This window comes from Colletotrichum chrysophilum (assembly GCF_026319265.1).
Source record: "Colletotrichum chrysophilum strain AFK26 chromosome Unknown scaffold_241, whole genome shotgun sequence".
Lineage (NCBI taxonomy): Eukaryota > Fungi > Ascomycota > Sordariomycetes > Glomerellales > Glomerellaceae > Colletotrichum > Colletotrichum chrysophilum.
Genome location: NW_026517528.1, coordinates 20,828 through 45,470, shown reverse-complemented (window position 1 = coordinate 45,470; position 24,643 = coordinate 20,828). Strand labels below are relative to the sequence as shown.

At 53.7% G+C, this 24,643-nt stretch overlaps 9 protein-coding genes across 9 annotated transcripts; 5 read left to right on the top strand and 4 right to left on the bottom strand.

The window, feature by feature from the left end:
- Window positions 1-1,320: 1,320 nt before the first annotated feature.
- On the top strand, window positions 1,321-2,087 carry COL26b_013616 (uncharacterized protein; the record flags this gene model as incomplete). The annotated part of the gene is given in 2 exon segments (XM_053186211.1): window positions 1,321-2,004; window positions 2,019-2,087. 2 exon segments carry the CDS (start codon window positions 1,321-1,323, stop codon window positions 2,085-2,087), a joined length of 753 nt encoding a protein of 250 aa, XP_053029855.1.
- A 4,200-nt stretch (window positions 2,088-6,287) lies between these two features.
- Window positions 6,288-6,905, bottom strand: COL26b_013615 (uncharacterized protein; the record flags this gene model as incomplete). Its single annotated transcript, XM_053186210.1, has 2 exons — window positions 6,288-6,740; window positions 6,852-6,905. The coding sequence occupies 2 exons, from the start codon at window positions 6,903-6,905 to the stop codon at window positions 6,288-6,290; spliced, it is 507 nt and encodes a 168-aa protein (XP_053029854.1).
- Window positions 6,906-7,451: 546 nt separating this feature from the next.
- COL26b_013614 (uncharacterized protein) lies at window positions 7,452-8,409 on the bottom strand (the record flags this gene model as incomplete). Its single annotated transcript, XM_053186209.1, has 2 exons — window positions 7,452-7,930; window positions 8,010-8,409. The coding sequence occupies 2 exons, from the start codon at window positions 8,407-8,409 to the stop codon at window positions 7,452-7,454; spliced, it is 879 nt and encodes a 292-aa protein (XP_053029853.1).
- A 1,408-nt stretch (window positions 8,410-9,817) lies between these two features.
- Window positions 9,818-10,350, top strand: COL26b_013613 (uncharacterized protein; the record flags this gene model as incomplete). The annotated part of the gene is made up of 2 exons (XM_053186208.1): window positions 9,818-9,925; window positions 9,988-10,350. 2 exons carry the CDS (start codon window positions 9,818-9,820, stop codon window positions 10,348-10,350), a joined length of 471 nt encoding a protein of 156 aa, XP_053029852.1.
- A 261-nt stretch (window positions 10,351-10,611) lies between these two features.
- Window positions 10,612-13,038, bottom strand: COL26b_013612 (uncharacterized protein; the record flags this gene model as incomplete). The annotated part of the gene is made up of 4 exons (XM_053186207.1): window positions 10,612-11,717; window positions 11,853-12,339; window positions 12,395-12,689; window positions 12,737-13,038. The coding sequence occupies 4 exons, from the start codon at window positions 13,036-13,038 to the stop codon at window positions 10,612-10,614; spliced, it is 2,190 nt and encodes a 729-aa protein (XP_053029851.1).
- A 2,783-nt stretch (window positions 13,039-15,821) lies between these two features.
- On the top strand, window positions 15,822-16,364 carry COL26b_013611 (uncharacterized protein; the record flags this gene model as incomplete). The annotated part of the gene is made up of 2 exons (XM_053186206.1): window positions 15,822-15,874; window positions 15,941-16,364. 2 exons carry the CDS (start codon window positions 15,822-15,824, stop codon window positions 16,362-16,364), a joined length of 477 nt encoding a protein of 158 aa, XP_053029850.1.
- Window positions 16,365-17,470: 1,106 nt separating this feature from the next.
- COL26b_013610 (uncharacterized protein) lies at window positions 17,471-19,052 on the top strand (the record flags this gene model as incomplete). The annotated part of the gene is made up of 5 exons (XM_053186205.1): window positions 17,471-17,706; window positions 18,238-18,272; window positions 18,318-18,462; window positions 18,514-18,933; window positions 19,010-19,052. The coding sequence occupies 5 exons, from the start codon at window positions 17,471-17,473 to the stop codon at window positions 19,050-19,052; spliced, it is 879 nt and encodes a 292-aa protein (XP_053029849.1).
- Window positions 19,053-20,183: 1,131 nt separating this feature from the next.
- Window positions 20,184-21,526, top strand: COL26b_013609 (uncharacterized protein; the record flags this gene model as incomplete). The annotated part of the gene is made up of 2 exons (XM_053186204.1): window positions 20,184-20,817; window positions 20,898-21,526. 2 exons carry the CDS (start codon window positions 20,184-20,186, stop codon window positions 21,524-21,526), a joined length of 1,263 nt encoding a protein of 420 aa, XP_053029848.1.
- Window positions 21,527-22,033: 507 nt separating this feature from the next.
- Window positions 22,034-24,139, bottom strand: COL26b_013608 (uncharacterized protein; the record flags this gene model as incomplete). The annotated part of the gene is made up of 1 exon (XM_053186203.1): window positions 22,034-24,139. The coding sequence occupies one exon, from the start codon at window positions 24,137-24,139 to the stop codon at window positions 22,034-22,036; it is 2,106 nt and encodes a 701-aa protein (XP_053029847.1).
- Between the last annotated feature and the right edge of the window lie 504 nt (window positions 24,140-24,643).

The following is a 24,643-nucleotide window of genomic DNA, read 5'->3' as shown; positions in this document are numbered from 1 at the left end:
ATTCGAGTCAAGATACCTAATGGATAAAAGATATGAAGAGAATACATAATTTCCGTTGTGAAGAGTCATGAGTTGCGAGTCATCCATCGCTTCTTACCTACCTAGAAAGTGACGTGCTTTTGGTCGAGCCCTAAATTGCATCTCCCCGCCGGGGAGATGTTCATTATTTATCTCTTTCAACATTCACGTTTGGCCAAGATACCAAGACAGCGTAAATAGAAGCGCCACGCGCGCATCATTCTGCTAGAACCGGGAAAACTCAGCACATCCATCTCTGAAGAGTCTTGGTAGACACGATTTCAGTGGTCTTGGCACGCCGGTTGCGCGGCTCTTCAGGCGGCTCATTGCAGGGGTGGGCTTGCTTACGGATGGGTTTGGGTGCGAGTCGTGGTGGCGGCGCAAAGTTGGCCGTTGCGGTGGGACGGCCTGAAAGTCCGTGGGACGTTGTTGGCTAGGGGTTTCCGTTGGTCGAGTTTTCTGAGAGCCGTGATGTGGAAGATGGTAGATGTGAAAGTGCCGATTAAGCCAAGAGGTGTTGTGTTTGCGTCCTTTGGCCCTGTCGGTATGAGGATGCGGAAGGTTGATTAGAGATAGATTAAGCGGCTGTTGATGCTGCAGCCCTATGTTGATTAGGTGTGACGGGAGGAAGCAGATTTGGGCACGGGGACTTTTGCGAGGCCGGGGTTATCTCGCTGTTTTTTTGGCGCTGCATGAATTTGATCTGATTGATAACGAGAACGAGAAGGTTGGGAACTTTTGGGATACGCTTGCTGTTTTTCCGTCTTTTCCGTCGTTCTCAACAAGGGGGTTCGTTGTTTGTGAGAATTAGGTTGGGGTGGTTGTCAGTCGGATGGTTTGAAACCTGGCCGACGACTCGTGCCGGTGGTGGAGGAAGGTGGTCAGGGGTTAGGGTTGGTGAAGAGGAAAAGGGCGAAAGGGTGGTGTTCGTTAGATTAGGTGGTTTGAGTTTATTGGTGTGTGTGTGTGACGCACCGCACCTGTTGGGACGGCTGACTGTGTTTGTGCGAGGACACACGCCAGAAGACTGGATGACTCCGGGTGGTGGTGTGGGATGGATGTATGCAGGATGATTCATCGGGACAGCGCCGATCGGACCCGTTGTTTTCTCGGGCCCGGTGTGCCGGGACTAGTGTCTTACTGGCAGGTGCGAGTTGTAGATAACATTCTGGGAGGTAAGCCGGACGTATAAGAATCTCACGCGGTAATTCCTGGAACCACGTCTTACGGGCGCTCTTCATATAAACATCAACATCACACCAACAACATCCGCAGAACTCGGGCTTGCGAACAAGTTACAAAATGGACGACCCCGCATCGCACCTCCCGTCCCCGCACGCCCCCGCCACAATCCTCCGCCTCGCCGCCTCCCTCGGCCTGCCCGCGCCGACATCCACCGAACCGCTGACCGTCACCGCCGCCTTCCACCGGATCTACCTGCTCCACTTCCCCGCCTCGGCCGCGCCCGCGCTGGCGCCCGCCAGACCAAATGATGACGGCAGCGTCACGCTCGTGCTGCGCGTGTCGGGCGACCACCTCCCGCGCATCAAGACGGAGAACGAGATCGCGATGATGCGCTGGGTGAGGGAGAACACTAGCGTGCCTGTGCCGGCGGTCGTGCGGTGGGACAGCGGGTGTGAGAACGTGCTCGGGTGCGAGTTTAGTTTGCTCGAGAGGGTGCGGGGGTGTAGTGCTGATAAGGTGTTTTGGGGGATGGGCGATGAAGTCAGGAGGAGGGTTGTCGAGCAGCTGGTGGGGTATCTCGCGGAGCTAAGGGAGAAGTCGCGGTGGAAGCACGTCGGCGGGTTGAGGGTCGACGAGGCCGGGGAGATCGTGCCGGGCCCGGTGGTGGACGAGTGGTTCTGGATGGCGCCGATGGTGGAGCGGTTCTGGGCCAGCACGGGGGAGACGGTGGAGAGTCTGAATCCCGTGGACGGGCCGTTCACCTCGTGGGGGGAGCATGTGGACGCGGCGCTGGGGCGGTATGTGCACGTCATCAGGCGGCATGCGGACCTGCAATGGGCGAGGGGGCTGGTGCCGCGCCTGGAGGGGTTGCGGGCGTGGGTTAGGGAGGAGGAACATGAGCGGCAGATGGGGGATACGGTGTATGTGCTCGCGCATCGGGATTTGCACCTCGCGAATGTGATGGTGGACGAGGCTGATGGGACGGTGACGGGGGTGTTGGATTGGGAGTTTGGCGGGGTTGTGCCGGGGCCAAGGTGGGATCCGCCGAATGCGTTTCTGTATCCGTGGGGAGGGGAGGGGGAGGAGGCGAGGAGGGAGAGGGATCGGATGAGGGGGTGGGCGAGGGAGGTTTGTAGGGAACGGGGGATTGGGGAGGATGTTGTTGACGGGGTGAAGTATACGGCGGTGCAGGAGAGGGTGCATTTGGTTGTGAACCATGTGAGGGCGATTTGTGAGCTTTGGAGGGAGAGTAGGGAGACTGAGAGGGCTTGGGGGAAGGTGGTGGAGGAGGAGCTGACGAAGATGGGGTTGTAAGCTTGACTGTTTCCATTGGATCTTGGCCGGTCTTAAAGGTGACATGGAGAATATGTCAACCGGCTGGTAGCTTCACGTCCCTCTGGAGCCCACTAGCACTTTACAACGGCTCAGTCTGAAGGTTACTCTGAAGAATGATGCTTCCAAAAGCAATAAGGCCACGCGATCATAGCCAAGCAGTTGCAATGGAGTTAAAGGTCCGAAATGAATAAAGGTGCCACGCCAAGATCGCGAAAGCGACGTATTGGAGGCCTTCATTGGTGCGGCATCCAAACTTTCTCTCCTTTTTCTCATAGGCCAAGTAAGCGGGGAGCAGAGAAGCCATGTGTCGAGAGAGGGTTTCATGAGATATGTCTGTCTGCGCACCAGTTGATTGCAGCTGTAATAGTACCCTTTACTAAACGTTTCTAGAAACGACCAGCCTTTTTTTTTTTTTTTTTTGGCCGATTCCTTGCCAGGTTAACAAGGAGTACCACATGGTACCTCGAATAGATCAAAAGACGGAAGTTGGGCTTGGCAGAATTTAAAGGCAGATGTAGGGGGGCCATGCATAGCTGCTTCTGGTTACTTCTGGCAGCTTGCAGATTGAATCCCGGGTTGTGGGCCACGAGGGGATGGATGTTGCTTCAGATCCTCCTTTCAATTACCTGGAATACGGAGGTAGTAAATTTTTGGGAAAGTAATGTCATATCACAGATGGATGCTTCCTCCTGTGTTGGCTGGTAGTGCTACAACGACGTGCTGAGGTTCTGGTCTGTGCCTCTCACCACTAGCACAAGATTTCGCGTCGTACGAGCTCATCGGCGTTGTGACGTGGCAAGCATAATGATGCTTCTTCTCGAGTTCAGCGTCCTTCCTTCGGCGTTCATCCATTTTCTCGGTTGCTTTCTCTGCGGGGTGCAACTCCGATGCTTGCTCTTCATCAGACTTCCGTCGCTGTGTTCGCCGACAGTCAGTAAACTATGGCTAGTGGACCAACATAGACTCGGCCGAGCGCCGACTTCGCTGCAATAATGGTTGTATGCGATCAAAAAGAGGCCTCCTCGGAAGCTGGGGAACATGTTTGCTTGCCGTGTAGGCTCCCACATCTGCCACATACCTCAATGAGGCGCCACGTCCTCGTACACACTAGGTGGCTGGAACATTCGACGTTGAAGGTCGCACCCGCTTTGTGTAACCAAAATCTAAATTTTGGTGGCCAGGTCACTAATGTTGTCCCAGTCTTCAACGCGGCCGTTCTCAGCGCCAGGTTCATTGGCCAGCATCTGTTCATCGTTGGCCTTGGTGTTGCTAATCAGGAAGGCGTAACAGATCAAGAGCATCGTCAGGCTTTTCGGCAGGCTGACAGGCTGGAGTTTGGCCCGGCCAACTTCACCTAGCCCTGGAACCAGTAACCGATTGGAAGATTCCTTCTCTTTCCTTGTGGTCAGCTGGTTCTTGTCAACGTTTACAATGGAAACCTGCCTTGGACGACCGTATGTTTCACCGAATTCCCCGTCCTGGACTTAAAATGGTGTCGAGCTTGCCTGGGACGTTTGACTGCACTTTTTCTCGGCCTTATCTAAGCTTAGTGACGGAACTTTGGGCTCCTTTATTGCAGTCTCGCACAAACTCTCTCTGATCACATGCGTGTTCCGTTCGCATAGGCCGACAACATGTAAGTTGTCACCAAAAGTATATGATATATAATTCACAGGCCGCCGGATCTATATTATTCGGGCTGAATCTACAGCAGAGCTGTCTGTTTTTGATTTCTGTATTGATGTTGATCACACGTTCAGCCTCTTTCCTCCTTCCGCCTCGAAGTGCTGGTGGTCCAAGCATTGTTGCACCCTCTCTGCCCTCTTGCTCCCCTCGAGTCACCATGGACATTACCTCTATACTGAGCGATAAACTTTCGGATAAAGTATCTGATGTTCCACTCCGTCGTCGAGAAGCATTCAAAGAAAGATGCAAGTGGTTAGCAAAAGATGCCCACAAATCACCCCGTTGGCTGGCAGAGAATTTCAATATCATACTGGATCGTCACCTTAACAAAGAGAACATCCAAAAGCTGAGTCATCGGGAGCTGCTGGTGTTTGGTGGAAGCACAACACGAGCGGTATCTGGGTCCGTCTTTGGTGTCGTCATATCGTCTGGGCTCACTACTGGCTGCCCCCTGTTCGCCGTGTCCGTTGGCTTCAACACTTGGCAGCTGTGCATATCGTCTCAAAATCTCAGCCGAGTCAGGAAGGAGATCAAGCGCCGTCGATTGGTGGATGAGTCGTTCAGAAACGACGAGGAGGACTACAAAAAGAAGAAACGCCACCACCCGGTGGTGGACGTTGTGGTGGGCTGCACACTTAAAGCCGCTTTCATGACGGCGACAATGGGCATTATTGGTTTCAGCAACATCGCGGACAGCTTCGCATCGAGTTTCGGTGAGAAAGTTGTGGGATTGGGGACTGAGTTCGTCGCTACCTCCGCAGCCCAGACTTGCCCTGTGGACAGTCATATCACACCGACCTCTCAATATCCGGAGCTTCAGTTTCCCAACCTCATGGAAGCGTGCCAAGATACCATCGGCACCGGCACTCTATGTCCCACCACCACAACTATCGTTGACACACTCGTCAATACTCTGGCTGCCGACTGTCCGGCTGATTATCCAGCAACTATCCAAGCTACTACTGCAATCATCGACCAGCCCGAAGCACCAGCAACAGCCCATTTCGAGCCTAGCCATGGGACCGACTCCAGTACCACCGCCAGCGCCGCCACCCAGAAGCCTATCCCAAGCGGACTGTTAGAAAACATATCAAGGCCCGAGCAATTTCAAATCGACCATCCAACAATCTCCAAGGTAGACAATGCAGTAAACGGAGCTCTGGTCCCTGGGTCGCTGATGGGACAAAAATTGAGCCAGCACCTAGTTGACAACAGTGTCAAAATTGGCATGGAAGTAAATTTGGACGACTTGAGAGAACTTCGCGACGACTGGGAAATTCCCGTCGCTAAGATTCTCGGGCTGGTCGTGATGATTGTCCTGTTGAATGAGGTATTCCAGCCGATCCCTCATGTAGCTGGTCTCGTCGCAGAAAGGGCCATCGATGCTTGGAACAGTGGACAGTTGACCCTTACGTCAACATGGCTTACACATATTGTTGCCCGGCTTAAAACGTATTCGTCGTCAACAAATGACGGGGGTTTCAACTACGAGCAGGAAGAGGGAGGGTATACACGCTGAGTTGGATTTGCATTGATGATAGGTCTCGGCCTATTCACGGTACCACATGTAATTACCCTAATAGTACCCTAATAGTAATTCCTGAGTTTGCGATGTTTCATTAGACACAGATACCCGAGTATTATTACTGTGCAGGACTTCTGGCGTTCTCTCATGGTACTATGTCATGTACGTACATCACGGTGATTTCGAAGAAAGCGATATTCGGGATTAGAGATATTGATATACGCAACCAGGCGCCACTTTAGATAAAATTTCTGCTCAATTACTGCTGGATAATCATGCTTACTTAACAAGAAAGCAGACGCCCTTCTCCAGTGTTTATGTATGAACTAGGGTAAGCCTCAAGAGCCAGGTATCAGGTTCCTTTACCGAGGACAAACTTGAGATTTCCCTGTAGAATACCCCCGTCAAAGGGCCTCTCGGTTCTTCTCATACCGCACCTTACTGCGTAACAACTAGTAGCCTCCAGGTGCGAATCCGTGACATAGCGAAGCTAGCCACAAGCGCGAAGCACAACACCTTCTCAGACGTCCGTCCTCCGTCACTCCTTCTTAGCACCCTCCTGCGGTCCAGCCAAGGCGTTGACAACAGCCTGCAGCGCGGCGCGGTCCGCACCCCTCACCCGATCAACCAGCCCCTCGCTAGTGAAGCTCACAGACTGACGGGGCTTCAGGCTGGGGACCTCGACGCCCTGGGGCTTGCCGTCGCGGAAGAAGACGAAGGTGGGCATGGCAGTGACGTTGTACGTCTTAGCGATGGCATTAACGTGGTCGACGTTGACCTTTGCGAAAGCCAGACTACCCTCAGCGGCGTGCTTGTCGGCCCACTCGGAGAAGACGGGCGCGATGGCGCGGCAGGGCGGGCACCAGTCGGCGTAGAAGTCGACGATGACGTGCTTGGTCGAGGAGAGGAGCGCGTCCAGCTCGGCTTGGCTGGTGAGCTTGTAGACCTTGCCGGATGTCTCGGGGATGGGCGAGCGGTCGGCGAAGAGCATCTTGATGGGATATTAGCAGGGATACGGGTGAGGTCGATGGCGAGAGCAATCCGTAGCCTACGACAGGCGGTAGGGACGGTCGGACGGCTTCGTGGCCTTGGGGTCACTTACGCGACCGATTATGAAGATGGCGACTGCCAGGAAGATGTATGTTGAGGTCTCCATCGCGAGAGTCTCTCGAATCTCATGGAACGTGCGAACGACGACAGTTGGTGCAGCAGGTGAGTGTGAGGTGACCGTTCAAGAAGTTCGAAATGTGAGCGAGCCCGTGCGATGGCGCAAGGGTGATATTACCCCACTCTGAAAGAAAGTGGCCAGCTGTATATGTACGGTCTCTCATCTGGTGCCAGGTGGTGGCAGGGGCCTTATTGACATCCAAACTATCCAAGTTGTAAGTCATCAATGTCATAACGTTCATAGACCCTATCCGGGCCCTTTTGATGCCTTTGTGCCTCTGTGCCTTTGATACTTTGCTGGTCCCATTCATTTCTTACCAGCTCAACTAGCCTCCTCGATTGCGGGGTTTGGCCACAGATAGGATATGCTGGGTACGTGCACCTTTCCGTTCCTTCAAGTCCTCGAAATCCAGAAATTACCATATGAAAACACTTGGAATAGAGAATGACTTTGTTTCATCTCCAGTAGTGGTATAAATACATAGTGTCTTGAGGTCTTTTACAGACCCAGCCTCATGACAATACTATCTATGTGTCACTTGCCACCCTGTTCAATCTCCTCCATCACATCAAATGCAGCTTTTGCATTGTCGCGGGCGGCATCATCAACACCTTGGGCATCCCGAATGGCCGCGAACCTCTCCTTCCATAGAGCCCATCTTTCCGGGCAGAGTCCATCGGTTCCGCGAAGCTTTCGACGCAGCTTCGCCGCCTCCTTCTTGTCCAGCTTCCAAAGCGGGCCGGCCGTAGCTCCATGCACCTCTTCGTCCCGTCCGTACAGGCGGTGGCCAGCGTACTTCATCCAGTTCGCAGCAATCGCGACTTTGAAGGAGATGTCCGGTACGGCAGAAGGGTCTGAGTCGATCTCATCCGGGCCACCTCGAATGGGCTTCATCGTGCCCTCCAAGGCATCGACGAAAGCCCAGATCGCGTACATCTCAAACGGCACAAGGCCGAGTCCTTCTACTCTTGCAGCATAGGCCTGGAGATTGACGGCTTTTTGCTTATCCTGTTCTGCGGAAGTCTGCAAATTCACTGAAGTTCGAAGAATGTCAGACATCATCATTACCACATGCGTGCTGACATTACTTACCAGTATCGAGCTTTTCGCGGAAGGTGTTGCCAAACATAGGCAGGCCCGTCCAGACAGGAACAGAATCGGCGCCGTCAGAGCCCCATTCTTGACCCAAGCTTACTGTCTTTGGGGGAAGGTCATGTAGAGATTTGATGACAGCTGTGAGTTGTTCTTGCTCCTGGCTGTTGTAGGGGATCTGCATCGCAAGATCGTGTACCAAGTCCCAGAACCACCAGAGGAATGAACCTGCCGTGCCGTCTTTTTGGTACTGTTGACTGAACAACTCGTCGATTTCTCTGGCTGCATCCTCTGATGACAGCTTTTGTGAAGACGATCCCAGTACGGAGTTGAATATCTCGACTACCTGACCAGCAAAAGCTGGTGCGTCACCGGGGATCTGTAGCTGGACGCCAGACATGTTGGGCTGAGGTGGGTACGTGGTGGTGCACTGTTGTTGTTCAAGGTTGTAAGAGAAATGTGATGTGAAGAAGTGATAGTAGTCAAGGTTGTTGGTAGGTGATAGAACTTCTGAATAAACGACTTGGGTAAGAGGTAGCCTGATTAGAGTATGACGAAGTTGCGATGTAAGTTGGGGAAGCAGCTGCCTAGAGGGGCGGCGGGCGCGGGACCCGCCGTGCAACTGCCCCGCCTAAAAATAGACTAGCTTCAATCCGGCCCGCGTTCTGCGCCCCGCGCCCCCGGTGAGACCCGTCTTCCCACGGATCTTTTAGCCGTAGGATCTGACAGTAGCACATTTGTCAAGCCGACTTGTGTCCATTAACATCGCTTTTCAGCTACTTTCTCCTTCCGTCCATTAAGGAAGGATTCGAGACCCTGTGGCTTAGGTCTAGAAACCGAGATACGTAGAGACATTGCCGACCTCAAGCGGAGCTTGTCTTTGCCCAGCTCTGCCCAGCTCTGCCCGTCCTCCCTTTCCAAGATAAGACAAAAACGGTCATGAGAAGGCTTTCGTGAGACTCTTGTCATCATCCTGTGAGCATCATTCCCTCAAAGGTGACAGTTTCGACTGACATACCCCGGTAACCCGCAATTGTTACCCACAAGTTGGAAATGGCGATGTTCAGCGGTGCAACCTGCATGGTCTTTTTGTTCGCGAGTACATTTTCAAGTCAGCCTTGCTCAACTCTACGAATGTCATTCTGAAGCCTGAAAGTCCCGAATAAAGTGATCATAACGTCTTGGAGCAACCTAGACCACGACGAATCAGGCTACAGCATAGCCTTCCCTGCGGATTAGGTTAGTCATGGGAGCTGACATGCGGTCCAGCTCCCCCACAGACGATCACTCCTTTGCTGCCATCCGCAATTGGACTTGACTAAGAGAAGCTAGACCGCACGCCCACGGCTATTCGATGCCGACTACAACCCCAGTAATTCGCTTTAAACTTATGCGTCTAATGCCTGCCCCTGAGAGAGTATCCCGAATGCGCTCGATTGCAAGCCACACTCGGGCAACGGCATAGCCTGATGTATGAATTGGGTTACACACAACGTCTGACATGCAGTCTAGCTCTCCACAGCCGATCAATCCTTCAGTTCGTCTTCTCCGTTTCTGTGCGGTAGCTGCTCGTGGGTCTAGGAACAGAAATCCCTTTGCACTTTGCCTAGTGTTCCGATGATTCTCGGGGTTGCCTAAGGGTGGTTCATGTAAAGTTCTGTAATTGATGGCGGCTGGAATGGTATATAATGTAGTCCTCAACACCACAACAGTTTCCAAATCATCAGACTCAACAATTCACACTCTTCAACAAACCTCCAAGCAACTTTCACAACAAACAATTTGTCTTTGATCCTCAATCTCTCAAAATGGTTGCCTACACATACTTCCTCGGCCTCCTTGCCGCCTCGGTCGCCATCGCCAGCCCCGTTCCCAACCCGAACGAAGAGTTCTCCCTCGAAGCTCGTGCCGGCCAGGTATGACCCATAGCACACACAACCTGATACTATCAGCACACTGACGCGGACTTAAACAACAGGTCTACATCTGCAAAGCCGGCGCCAACAACGACGGCGTCCTCTACGGCGAAATCAGCCAGGACAAGGCCATCGGCTTCTTCCGCGATGCAAAGACCAAGACCGGGACTGGGAGCGGATACCCCAAGCCATTCGGTAATCAGGGCAACGTGATGAAGTTTGCCAGCGGCTGCGGCAGTGACGTATGGGAGCTGCCTGTTCTCAAGAGCGGCAAGCCGTACGATTACAACGCGAAGAAGGGCAGCAGCAACAGCCCTGGGCCCATGCGGGTGTACTACACCAAGGACCTTAAGTTCTGCGGTATTGGAGGCAAGCTCAAGCCTGACGGCACCGGCAACCCTCACAACTGCGTCCTCAAGAAGTGATTGGCTTTAGATAGGAGTTTCATGTAAATATTTCTATGGACATATGAGCCAATGACAGGGCGAATGCTCTAATCAGTACAATTTGTTTTATACAATTCCGTACCCCAAACACGTTCTTCCATCTTTCCTCTCCAATTTGTCCTGAGTTCCGACTGACTACCAAGAGTTTCGTGAATTTGCAAATTGCGACATTGAAAAAGAAGGAGAAGTCTCGGGGAATAGAAGTCTGAATGCTGTTCACTACAGCCTGATTCGCCCCCCTCAGATATTCCACATGTGTTGTGACAAGGTTGTCTCCGGGTCGATCTCTTTGAAGGCCTGGATAGCATTGCGGGTTAGCCAGAGCTTTTCTAGGATACGGCGGCCTTGTCTGGTATCCGGACATTCGTCGATGGCCTCCATCAAAAACTCCGCATCACAGCGGCCAACAACAAGACCATTTCTAAGCTGAGCGCGGGCGAATGATGACCAAACATCTTTGGGTATGCGCGATTTGCCGAGGCTACCCAGCTTGCTGAGGAATTTGCTGCACAGGGTGAATACATCAAATAGGTTGATGCGGGCGATTGGATGGGGTCCCTCAATGTCCAGAGAAACCATGTCTTTGACTTTCTCCAGATATTCAGTGAGTGTAAGCTTCGCACGAGCATCTGTGATCTTGTGGAATGCCTTTTCTCTGGTGGCAGACGGGCAAGGGATGCCGAGAACATCTCCCTGAAAGGGAATGCTGTCATTGTAGTTCCAATCGTGACGGTCAAGTAAACGGCATTGGATGTCCATCCAACACGGCAGCTGTAGAAGTCCAGCTTCCAGGCGGTACGCCTTTCCTTTGCCACGCGGAACGTCGGTCTTCTCAACCCTGCTGTCGTACACAATGCGACGAAAGATGGAACAGAAGTTTCTTTCTGGCAAGTTTCCCCCAAAGACGCTTGACAGGAGCGTCTGGGAGAGTTCTTCGAAGACAGGTATTCTCGGGGTGTCGGCGATGGACCGGCGCATGGCGTTGTACAGATGCAAGGTAGCTGAAATAACTGCCCAGTTCGAGTTGATTCGGAAACCGTAGTCAAAAGCCACGTTCAGCATTTCCAACATTTCGCTGCCAGCTGTCCATGGCGACGTATGGTAGGTGTCGAACTTTTCCTCGGAGATATAGGCTGTGAGCCCATCACAAAGCTCGAGGAGCAAGCATTGCCACATGGTGGCGTCCTCACAGTTCGGAGCCATAACTTTGACGGTCCCCAAGACTTGATTGACACTTCTTCGCATGTCCACGGCCAGATTGTGCGACATCGAACGGTAATGCGACCGTGGGATGACGATGTCCGAAGCCGTGACTGACTTCTCAACCAGAAAGTACACGTTAAGGCCTGCGACGAGTCGTGAGTTAGCCAGAAGTTCATTTTGCAGAAAGAACCATCTGGCCATAGCGAAGAATGTATCGCAGATCTGCGTATAGCATGTACACTTGGATGGTTTTAGGTAATCCAGACCCTCCAACATACTAATTGCCCGTGGTGTTTCGATGTCGGCACGTGCAATGTTGAAAACGAACCGGATGGTCGCCTTTTCGGACTCGGAAAGCTCTTCTCCGTTGAGACCGCCAGTAGGCAAATCGTCGTGAGAGGTTCTGAATTTGCACTCGCAATTAGGATCGTCCTTCATGCAGCTCCTGATGTTGATATTGAGCTTTGGTGCGTCACAAAGCGTCTTGCCGTAGTCGTTTACGGTCTGGGCGAGCATGTAAAAGCGACGCGCATCTGAGAGGAAAGTCTTCGGATCGACCTTGTCGGAGAGCTTGGAGAAGAATTCGCAGGTGGACTCGGGGTGGATACTCATGTTGACGCAAACATGGACGAACTTCGGCGGCATTCCTTTGCTGATGGAGCAAAAGGCAAAGTTGGTCATCCACGTCGCCAAGGGGAAAGGTATGTTGCCGCGGGATGCATCGGCCCAGCATTTCTTGACTAGTGTGTACACTCTGTCCAGCTCCTGAGATTGCGTCAGCTAAAACCAGCGATTTCATTGGGAGGAAAATAGCACTCACTATCAGGAAGTAGGCCGCGTCAAATAACTCCCGGATGTGATCGTCTTCCAAGTAAAAGTCGGACGGCGGGTCAGACTTGTTCGCTTGATTCGTGGTATGAGAAGAGGACAAAGGCGAGCCAGAATGCTTGTGGCCGATTTCGACGGAGACGTTCTGGTCGTCAGGCTCAGACTCGACCGTCGGGAGGTGAGAGAACCGGTTGTATGACGCCAAATTTTCTGCGTCGGGGGTGTCCATCAGAGGAGCTGGCAATACCTCCATCAGAGGAGTGAGTGTGGAAAGAACTTCCTCGAGTCTGCTACTTATTAGCACTCACTCATGTGACTCAGGTCAATCCACTACCTGTCATTGAACGCGTCGTGTCCATCGTGACCGGCGCCAAAGTGCTGGTAAATGCCAGCCACAAGCTTGCGCTTGTCTATGGCACTTCGGAGGAAACCGATCACGGAGGTTGGGACGGTGGTCTTGGCCTTTTGCAAAACCTTGGCTGTTTTCAGAATGTCGATGGTGGATCTGAAATTCAGGCTGCAGTCGCTGGATGCTTTGAGTCGATGCTGGCACCAGAGCCAGCTCAAGAAGCAGTTCGTCAACTTCTTGTAGGATTTGTAGAGCTCCGAAATGGAGCTCGCGCCGGTGGGAGCCATCTCGAGTGACGAAAATCTCGAGATGGCGGCTTGTGTGGGTGGGAGGAGGGGACGTTGTGAAGGTGAAAATTGCAAGGTGGAGTGGTGATGAAAAGAAGGGTGGGTGGGATTTGTGTTGTGGGTGAAAAAGATGTTGTGATGGTGAGGTGAAATAGATTTAACAGGAAGGACCCCTCGAAGAATTTTATAATTTGTTTGGAAGGAGCAATGCGTTTCTGTGCCGAGTCTGTTTGCGTCCCCGTTTGCACCGACAGTACCAACCCCATGAACGACTGTGAGCTTTCATGAATAAGCTACTCAAGTGATTATCCGTTAATATTAAGCAGCACTCAAGACACCATATCTAGCATGCTCCAATCCAGTGATCCCTTAGACATTTGAAATTCTCCTCGCAAGCGACCAAATAGTTTTGCATGTATGATTGGTTGGGTTTTGCGCTCAGGAGGCGTCTCAGAATGAACGCCACTTTTCGAAGATTTACATCGAATTATTTTAGTAACTTTACATGAAACAAAGTATTTAGGAGCATTCTCAAGGCCTTTCTGAGGACGATGGATTTTGCGAAAGAATCATGTTCCTGTGTTGATTATTGCTTCAAAATCAGTCTTTCTAGAGCTTCTTTGGAACCTGCCCTTGTTTCCTCCTCCTTCCTTTGTTAGTGTGTGCTGGAATTTTGTGAAAGAGGATGGGAAGAACGAAGCTGGAACCCTAAGGAAACTTCTCGTCATTGGAAGCAGCTGTGCTTTTCCTCCAGACCTTTCACTACCTGTGAGTCGCAGCCGTTACTACCACGGGCGTTGATGCCATCGGCAGGTACAAGCTTGCGTGAAGTTCCACACAAGTCTCTTTCAAACACGTATCACTGGAGGCACTGCAAGGCACGTTCGAGTTTGATTGGCTTTGATGGCTGGGCTCTTATTCGCAGAAGGTAAAAGGCATCCGTCTTGAAGTCTGCATTTGATGGTATTGAGATCCATGTAGGTAGCTTGCAATTCAAAAGTGATGATATGACGTAATTGTTGTATTTGAGGGTCGAAACGGAACAACACTACGTATCTTTCGATTTGAAATACTGATGGTGTATTGTCTCAGAAGCTGTGCATGTGGCTTTCTTGATGCTGATAGGATGGTTTCCGCAATGAAGCTTACATCTGCACGGACAATCAAGAGGCGCATGTCACGGTGAAAATCCAGATTCCTGCGCATCACTTCGTGCCTGCTCTTTACATGCGGGGTTCTATGCGGCGGATCGCCTTCCCAGCTCGGTTATGTGGGTATTACTGCCTCGCAACAAAAGTGGCTGACCCTGGTCTCCGAGCTGGTATCCTGAACGCCTGTGAGAGCTCCCTCCCATATTTTTGATCTGACTTGCTTTCAGGTTATATCAAGGAAGAAGCGTCGCGTCAAGTCTCATTTCTCTATTCCGTCTTGGTTAGTACAGCGATATAGAGGAGAGTGTCAGGATCCTTGATGATAGAAAGCCGTGAGGCTCTGAAAATATTGAGGCAAGGAACCCACTTCTTCCAAAAGCCCCAAGGCTTTGAAATTCTTACGCAGACGGAAGCATGGCCTCTGGAACGGTCGAGACACCGTAAATATCAGGGGTGGTGGGGAAAATGGGCCAAACGTGGTCCAGTGTCTACTTCTGGACATTCGCTCCAACACAAGCTGCATGGGCATGTTGCATCTTTGCCGCCAACCTGCATGATTGTTTACAGCCAAGGAGAGGGGTAAAGGAAAATATTGGATAGATAAAAGCTCGCTGTTGGACTCGTTTTCTCCATCTTCTTCACAGAACGTGAGAAAAGTTGGACAGGTCATAGCTTCCTGCACACATTGACGATCGAAATGTCGGCACCAAACGACACACTCTCACCAACGCCAGCTGCAGCTCCCACTGCTACGGCTGGTTCCCAGCCTGGGATTGGAGACATCCAAGTTGCCGATGAGCCACAAATCGCGGTCGATCCCCAGGTAACTTGCGCGCCCATCTCTCGGGCCCTACAGCTTGATCTGATCGATTGCCTCAGGCCCAGGATATTGACGATGCGGCGTCCGATATTGGCAGCGTGAGTGTTTAGCTGTCCTCTGTAAAGATTTTGTTGAACAACCCACTCACTGCTTTTCGGCAGAGCATTGCGTCTTCGAAGACCAGCTTGGCAGAATCAATTTACAACTATCGCGTTGAAAACGGTCGCACGTACCATAGGTACAAAGACGGAAGTAAATCTCCCGCACAAAGAAGGCTATTCTAGTCACTTCCCTGGACTAGTTTTGCTAATCGATGCAGAATATTCCTACCCTAATGACGAGAGGGAAAACGACAGATTAGGTACGCGGTTGAGTGGAACGGGCGACCCTTTCTTCTCTGCTGGATGTTGTTGACGGCCTTCCCAGATCTGCAGCATCACTTGTTCCTTCTTACTTTGGAAGGCAAGCTCGGTCTCTCACCTCCAAATGAAGAGGGTTCTAAGGTCAAACGCGTACTTGATGTGGGAACCTGAACCGGGATCTGGGCCATCGAATTTGGCGACCTTCACCCGAAAGCAGAGGTCTGTAATCAGAACCTGATGATATTTCTTCTTTCATATACTCAACTCAAAACCTCATGCAGATCATAGGAGTGGACCTATCTCCTCCGCAGGCAGAGTATGATTTCGCCTAGAAACTCACCGCATACGTCTCTAATTCTTGACAGGGTGCCCCCCAATGTTCGGTTTGAGGTCGATGATATCGAAGAGCCTTGGTTGTTCTCTCGACCATTCGACTACATCCACAGCCGAATGATGACATCCAGCATTTCGAACTGGAAACAATTGGTTCAAAGAGCTTATGAGTGAGTGTTTTCTTTGTCACTACCTCTGTAGACTGCACGAAACAACATTTTAATCAGATGAAACAGCAACCTTACGCCAGGAGGATACCTCGAGCTCCAGGAGATAGACCTTATGCCTCAGTCCGACGACGGCACCTTGAGGCCGGATGCTGCTATTGTCCGGTGCTTTGCGCTACTAGGGGAAGCCGCTACCGTGCTTAACCGGTCTTTTCAGGATATTCCAGATCTTGTAAATGTCATGAGGGATATCGGATTCATCGATATTCATATCAAAAAGGTAAAGTGGCCCACGAATACTTGGCCAGCAGACCCTCGATACAAGCTCCTCGGCGAATGGGCGCACGAGAACTCCATGTCTGGTATCGAAGCCTGGACCATGGCCCCTTTGACCCGAGGACTTGGGTGGAAGAAGGAGGAGGTTCAGGCTTTCTTGGTTGAGCTCCGGAAGGAATTCAAGGATCGCAGTATCCATGCGTATTGGCCGGCGTAAGTTTGCACGTTTGCCGCTTTTGAGAGGCGGCGGCCTCCCCGCAAACTCCGTCTCAAAGCTAACACGACGAAATATTAGGTATGCGCTTTATGGGAAGAAACCCGAGGTGGATGGACAAGAGTCGTGAGGTACAGCCGAAGAACCGGAACCATGGGTAAAGTTGTTTACTGAGAGAAACCGTCGATGGAGTTCTCTCGGTTCAAAATTCTCTACATCATGTGTCGTCTTTTCCAAGTACACGTAGTTTCTTGCGTAATTGTTGACCCTTCCCTCAACATTGATGTAGCTTCATAGAACTGATGTTCACGAAAGAGCCTCGTTACAAAAGTATTTAAACGTATTTTCCTGTGCGAAAATAGGGCTCTTAGCGAAAAAAGAATGCCTTCGCTGAAAAGGAGGATTGCAATTACGGCGTATAAAAATGAAACACCACTTACTATTTAGAGGTTCAGACCAAGTTATACCAACGAGTTTATGCACAGGAAAATGTCTCAGGACGTTCTTTGGACGATAAATCCAAAGATACAGCCATGCGTCTACGTCGACGATTACTTCAAAAATAGTCTTTGTAGGGCTACATATAAACTTCATTTCGTGACGCGGGCTACAGCGAAATCGCTGCTGCTGCCGTCTGTGTTGACATTCAGTGGCTCGCTTAACGCTTGGAGGGAGAAGTGGAACGACACTCTTCGAGCAAGACTTGAACCCTTGTCCCAGTTCTGTTTTACGGTTGGCGATGGACCTCATACCCGGCTCGCCTATGCACGAGGTACATACCTGAGCCATTCTCGTGTGTATATAGTGACCCATACTGCCTTATCTGTTGAAGACACATCCGAAGACGCAAGAGAGTGGAGCCAATAAACCGACGGAACAGCCTTCTTCTGGACGGCGGGTGGATGAGTCCAACACCAAATGCAACGGCCTGCATCTTTACCACCAACGTGCATGGTTGTCTCCAGCCAAGGAGAGGGGTAGACAGGCATGTTGGTGAACACATAAAAACAGCATGTTCTCGGCAGGTTCTCTTTCCTTTTTTCACAAAATTATTGGCACTCCAGACACTGAGTATCCCGACCTTGCATAAACCCCACGAGGAGACCGGAATGTCTGCAAGCAACGACGCAAGCGCCTCAACGGCCGAGGGTACTGCACCCGCAGCGACCACGCCGTCTGCAGCCTCGCCCACAGCTCAACCCACTGCGACTGGCGCTCAGCCCACGGAGGAGGAGCAGATCGTGCCTGATGACGAGGTTCTGAGTGAAGCCTTGGAATTGGAATACGGACATTGTCTAACCTTCGGTAGCAACCTGTCGACGACGCAGCATCTGACCTTGGGGGCGTGAGTTACGATTTCCCTGTGTTCAACGTTCAAATTCTCAACTAGCTGCAGAGCATCGCTTCCTCAAGAACGAGTTTGTCGGAATCGATCTATAACTATCGCCTCGAGAATGGACGCACGTATCACCGATACAAGGAAGGCAGTGAGACTCCCTTCACATCGTGTGGACCAACAGAATATTCGCATCATTGACAATGGTAGAATACCAATATCCCAATGATGACAGGGAACTTGAGAGACTGGGTAAGCGGCCCTGGTGAAGTGGGCAGCCCGGATATCTGTGCATTATCGTCTGACCTAGATGTGCCTTTTTATCACCAGACCTGCAGCATCACATGTTCGATCTCTGCCTTGACGGGAAGCTTGGTGTGGCACCACCTAATGACAAAGACTCCGGCGTTCATCGTGTCCTAGATGTCGGCACCGGGACTGGCCTGTGGGCAATCGAATTTGGAGAAGCCCATCCTGAGGCCGAGGTTTGTCAGAGTATTAGTCCTCGCAGCCATCTGAACATGCTAACTTGTGCCTTAGGTTCTTGGAGTGGACCTGTCACCTCCTCAAGCAGAGTAAACCCTTCATTGCAGAACCCTCGCACAGCTGAAGTCTGACAGTTGTTAGGGTCCCTCCCAACGTCATCTTCGAAGTAGACGACATCGACGAGCCCTGGATCTACAGCCGCCCGTTTGACTACATCCATTCTCGAATGATGAACTCTAGTATCTCCGACTGGAGACAGTTCATCCAAAAGGCTTACGAGTAAGTTGAACGACTGCGTACAGATCCTTCTTTCTGACCCCTAGCTTACAGCAACCTCACGCCTGGCGGCTATCTCGAGCTGAAAGAGGTAGACCTCATGCCCGAGTCCGACGACGGAACGCTTCCCACGGATTCCGCCCTGAACAAGACGTACACCCTCATCGGCGAGGCCCTCAAAGTTTTCGGGCGCCCGTTCCAGGACGTGCTTCCGCTGGTTGATATGATGAAGGAGGTCGGGTTCGTCGACCTTTACGTCAAGAAGTTCAAGTGGCCGACGAACACGTGGCCAAGGGATAGCCATTTTAAAGAGATTGGCGAGTGGGCGAATGTCAACTATCTCTCAGGCATAGAAGGTTGGGTTATGGCGCCGTTTACAAGAGCTCTCGGCTGGAAGAAGGAAGAGGTCCAGGTCTTGCTCATTGATGTTCGGAAAGAGTTCAATGATCGTAACATTCACGCTTACTGGTCCTGGTAAGTTGCGCTACCTTTAGCCGGGGAAACATCCTTTGCAGTGGGGTCTTGAGGAGCAACTGACGTGGTCATATAGGTACGCAATCTACGGAAAGAAACCAGAGGCGGACACGCAGTAGCTACAGGTTCAACTTTGACTTTGCACAGGTACAGGCGATGCCTGCAAAAATATAGGAATAACTTGAATCAGGAAACCCAGAAATTTGTACAGAAAAGTGTTGCATTTTTGATGACCTGTTAATATGCATATTGCTTTCGAACTAGGTAGCTGGTGCACTCTTAAATGCTTGATTCAAACTCATTTTAGTCCTCTGAGATGTCAACTCACACCGACCTGCATTCTGTCCATAAGCCCATTTAACTTTGGGCTTTCGACGTGTTGAGGCCCGTCAGCAGTGGACTGTTCATTTCGTTGCGAGATTTACAAGTGATTGCCCTCGGGACTTAGTGCATGTTACGCTATGTTTTGACAGTCTGCATTATCAATAGTGCACTGCCATTATCGTCACCACGTAAGGCTGGTCTTCTCAGCCCAGTCAGCCAATATCGGAACACGATGTCTCACCAATCCAATCACACACCCGGCGCCAGCCGCCACCAACACAAACCTCCATCAGGAACTTCTCCAACAATGAATGCTGGTGGTTGGCGTTTCTCCAACGCTCTTTAGCGCGAAATGCGCCAACCTCAATCTGTGTGTGGGGGGTAGCATCGGAACATTGCGACGGGACGCCGTTGGCGCTCCCCTCCCTCCATCTCCCCAAACCAGGCCAACCTTGGTTGCGACTTCCACATGCACGTAATCGCGTGGGCAGAACGGCTTCTGCGGGTGGGCAAGATTGGTGTCAGCTCGCCAGCAGGATACACCCCTGTCGATAGGTCACCCGGACCGCACCTGTCAAAGAAAAGATGCGAGACACGGGGGGTAGCTGATCTAGATTTCGGGAAGTTGTGTTTTTCCTTTTGTTTCTTCCTTCGTTTCTTACCCTCACATACTTTGGCGCATCTTGTGACGATAGGTCTTAGAAAGCGAGGGAGGGGATCTAGAACACGTCATCGGGCGGGCGAGGCCCGTCTTGCGCCGGTGTTCTTCTTCCACCACCCAGCTTTAAAAGTGGTGGGTGTAGGAGGATGAGGCTAGTTAACCGCTTCATAGATAAGCTTGTCCTAACCACCTCCCTCTAAACCCCCAAGCTCCCACGCTCCCGTCAACCTCGAAGCTGAGGCGAAATCCCTTTTCCTCAGCCGCCATGGTCTTCCCCGTCCTCCCCAAAACCCCCCTCCCCTCCCTCTCCCTCTCCGCCGCCGGTCTCGTCGCCCTCGCAGACCTCCAAACCATCGCGCACCGCACCGCGCTGACCGGCACCTCCTCCTGGTGGGACTCGCTCGTCCTCGCGCCGGGGCTGCATTACCAACAAGCCGCAGACGGCGTCGCGGGGTCCGACGCCAGCGGCATCAGCGCCGAAACCTCGCGCGCGTTCGACGGCGGGAACGCCAACAGCGGCGGCGGAAAGGGCGTGTTCGGGACGGAGGCGCTCCCCGGCGGCGGGTTCAAGAATGTGCGGGTGACGAACCCTGGGATGTTGATGTTCCTGTCAAGGCTGGGTGTGCATGACCAACGGGTGCGGGAGAAGGAGTTGAGGATGCGGAGGAAGGCGGCGGGCGGCGGCGGGGTGGAGGCTTTTGGGGCCGGGGCGGGGAAGGAGGATAAGGTTATTGTGGTCGATATCGGCACAATGGGGACGGGTAGGAGGAGGAGGAAGGGGAGGGCGTTTGAGGAGCGGGATGGGGAGTGGGAGTTTGAGAAGGGGAGTCATTTGCTTTACCTCGCGAGCCCGTTGCTTACGGTCGGGGCGGTGACGGTGATGGTGCTGCTGGGAGATTGTGAGTCCCCCTTCGCTCGACATCTTCAACCTCAGGTCTTCAAGACACTTGAGAGACAGATGCACTGACATTCGCACCAGGGTGGGGTCTCGCCGCCATCATAGCCCTCATAACCTCCCGCCTCCTCAACATCTACATCATCAAACAGCGCACACCCCCCTCCCCCTCTTCCCCGTCCTCCGCGTCCTCCTCCAAGCTCACAGAGTACCTCATCCCGCTCTCGCCCACGCTCTCCGTGCGCATGCGCGGCCGCGCCGCCGACCTCGCCGCCCTCACGACGGAAACCTACCTCCTCGCCAAGACGGCCGCGCAGGGCTACCTCGAGGCCGCCGCCAAGCTGACCATCTACCTCGTCGCCGTCTTCAGCGGCAACGTCTCGCAGGCAGGCAACATGGCGCTGCTCGTGCTGCTGCTCGGCAGCGCGGGGCTGCTGGGGCTGAGCAACGGGTTCATGAAGGGGGTCAAGGGCAAGGGGCGCGTTGCGCGCGTGTGGAATGGTACTGATGAAGGTCCGAGGACTGCGACGGTGGGAAGTGGGGGAGGGACGGCGCTGCCGGGGAGGAGGCGGGATTTTGACGCGTTTGTGCAGGGGCAGAGGCCGCCGCGGAGGGAGACGGAGGATGCGGTGGAATGGGGGAGTCAGCAGAGCCAGGTTGGGACTGTGGTGCGGGATCCGTATCCTTTCGAGGGGAGTGTAGAGTACATCTGAGGAAGAGTGAATAGCATCATGATACAAGGTAGGAAGCATGGCACGAGGGGAGCCGTTGGGGGTTTGAAGAAAGACATGGCCACACTGCCACTTTCTGCTTGTTTTGGGTTTCTGTCTTTTCATAGACATTAAGTCAGGTAAACAAACAAACACCGTCCACCCATCCCCCGTTTCCCAACCATCGCCATGTTTTGTGTTTCCCTGCCTGACTGACTGACTCCCTCCCTTTGTCTACGGTACTCCTACGCTCGAACCAAAAACGAAAAACAACAAAACAAGGGAAAAGGAAATCCCTGCCAAAATCAAAGAGGGTATATATACCAAACAAAAAAACAATGCTTTCCCCCTTAAACATGAAACCTGTCTTTTTTCCCGCCATCTCACGGGATATGATGATGTCTACGTTGATATGTGTGTGTGTCGTGTGTGTGTGTGTAAAGTGAACGCTTGAGAAGAGAGATGATAGAAAATTTTCCGACAAAGCAAAGTGTGAAGTATGCTTGGTGTTTATAGAGTTCGGTCATTGGTGGACGACTCCTCGCAGCACTTGACAATCTCGCACAGCGACCGCATGATGAGCGGGTCGATCTCGTTAACCGACTCGCCCGCCAGCGGCCCATCCGCACCCTCGGCGCGCAGCGTCGCCACGAGCCGCGCGATGCACCGCCGGATGCCGATCTGCAGGTCGCGGAGCGTGACATCCGCCGTCGGCACAGGGGTAACCGGCACCGGCGGCGCAGAGGACTGGCGCGACGAGCAGGCGCGCAGGCCGAGGAACATGCTCGAGCGCTTGCGGAGGGGCCGCGGCGGTGGGGGCGTGGTCTCTTGCATGCCCTGGAGGCCCAGCAGGGTGGCGGCCTTCTTGGGGATGGACTCGTCTGTCGTGCCGGTGGTCTCGGGGGTTCCTGGCGTGGGCGGGCGGCCGGCGTGCTGGACCATGGGGGCGAGGTAGTTGTAGGCGACGATGTGGGCGTAGAGGGCGTCGCAGAGGTAGTCGGAACCCGTGGGGAAGAGGTTGCGGATGCGAGACCACTGGGGCGCGGTGAGGGTCGCGGTTGAGGGGGCGAGGGAGGAGAGGTCGAGGTTGGAGGAGGACGCGGCGCCGCGGGAGGAGCAGCGGCGGACGGAGGAGCTTGCGTTGTTATTGCGGCGCGGCGCGAGCCATCGCCAGCGTTGCTTGGGGGAGGCGGGCGGCGTGTCTGGGCCGATTGGTTCGTGGACGGGGAGGCGCACTTTGCGGGAGTAGCTGCGGATGGTCTCGATGGAGAGGCTGGAGCAGAGGAGCATGGTCTCGGGGAAGCAGGTCACGGAGATGCGGAGGGACTCGACGACGTTGGGCGGGAGGGGGATCCGGCGGGCTTCCTCGGAGGAGAGGGAAGGGATGTCGATTGGGTCGTCGAGCCATGTGTACGTGGCGCTCACTGAGGATGTCGGGCGGGATCTGGTTTGGGCCCGGGATCTGGGCCGTGGTGTGACCACAGATCGTGAGGTTTCTGCTGAGCGTGACTTGGGGCGGGGAGTGACAAGGAGGCCTTCCTCTTGCTCGTCGAGGTAGCGAAACCACGGCTCGAGCTCCTCCTTGAGGTCGGCGATGATGGAGCTCCTGTTTGTCCCCGGCGCGGTGACGTGGTCGGAGCCGGTGCGCGTGGACGAGGCATGCGAGCGAGCGCGCGACCGCGATGCAATAGTCTTGCGGGCGTCATCTGTGAAAGAGACGCGGTGCTTCAAAGACGAGCTGCGCGTGGGCACGGCGATCTCGATGGAGTGCAACGAGTGGACCGACAGGCGGTTCTGCTCTGTCTCCTTCTCCTTCAGCTTCTTCCTCTCCTTGCCGGCATTTGGGGTTGGCGTGGTCGGCATCGGCGCCGGCGTCGGGTTGACGTGCAGGCTCCGCGCCCGGCTTGTGGGCCGCGTGTACCCCTCAAACGGGTTGGACAGCCGGCGGGTGGTAGTCGCGGCGTTGGCGCTCTTGATCCGCGGCGGCGACTGGGACTCGTTGATGGACTTATCCCCCAGCCGGGATAGCGGCCGCACTACCGGCTTGATGGGCGTCGTGACTGGTGATTGGTCCAGACTCTTGCCCAGTTCGGGGTGGTCGCCGGGCCCCTCCGGCTCTAGATCCATCCAGCTCACCGGCATGCCCTCTTCTTCTTCTTCTGACCCGTCGCAGAAGGAGACGAGTCGTTTGGAGGGTGCCGTTGCTGGTGCTGGTACTGGTGGTTGACTGGAGGCGGAGATGGTGGTGTCAGTCGTGAGGACAGATTGCTGGCGGATCTGGGGGGACGCAGCGGCCTCGTCGTCGCCGTCTTCGGCCTCGCTGAATGACGCGCCGCTCGAGCTGGCGGCGTCAGAGTCGTTTTCGCTGGCGCCGCTGCTCTTCTCGTCGATGGCGCCAAGAGGCTGGAACTGCGGCACGCCGTTAGGGTGGCACGGGGCGCCGAGAACGGTCGGGGGCTCGGCGGAGGGCCATTCGTCTTCGTCGGATGCAAGAGCGGGTGAGGGGGCGCCGGCGGTCATGTTCTTGGAGGCGAAGATCAGACTAGAGAACTCAAGGTCCTGGGCCAGGAGCTCCGGCAGATTGCAGTCCATGGTCGGTTCCGCGGCTTCGGCCATGGTGCCGGGATGGATGCATATATGCCCGGGAGGCTGGTACTCGTCGGAATGCTGCGGGTGGGCGTGTGTCTGGTGATGCTGCTGCTGCTGCTGGCGTTCCTGGTGGTGGTGGAGGTGGTGGTGAGGCCGGATTTGGATTTGGGACGACAACGGCTGAGTGGTCGGGGGCGGCGGTGACAGCGGCGTTGGCGGCGGGATACTTCGACTGCAGATCGATGTCGGCGGCTGCGGGTTGGAAGGCAGTGTCAGTGGCAGGAGATTTTTCATGCTCCGGACGGAGCGTCTTCGCTCCAGGGCCGGCGGACGGGATGTTTTAAAGGTTGTTGGAGAGATGTTCCTTGCAGGGAGGGCCTCGGTCGCGTGTGGGGCAGGGAAGGGAGCTGGAACGTCTAACGCGAACATGGGGTGCATGCCACATGGGTTGATGCTCATGCCATTGGGCGACGGAAGAGAAAAGGGGAGAACTGCTGCTGGCCAGGGGGGGAGGGATCATGAGGTCAAGGT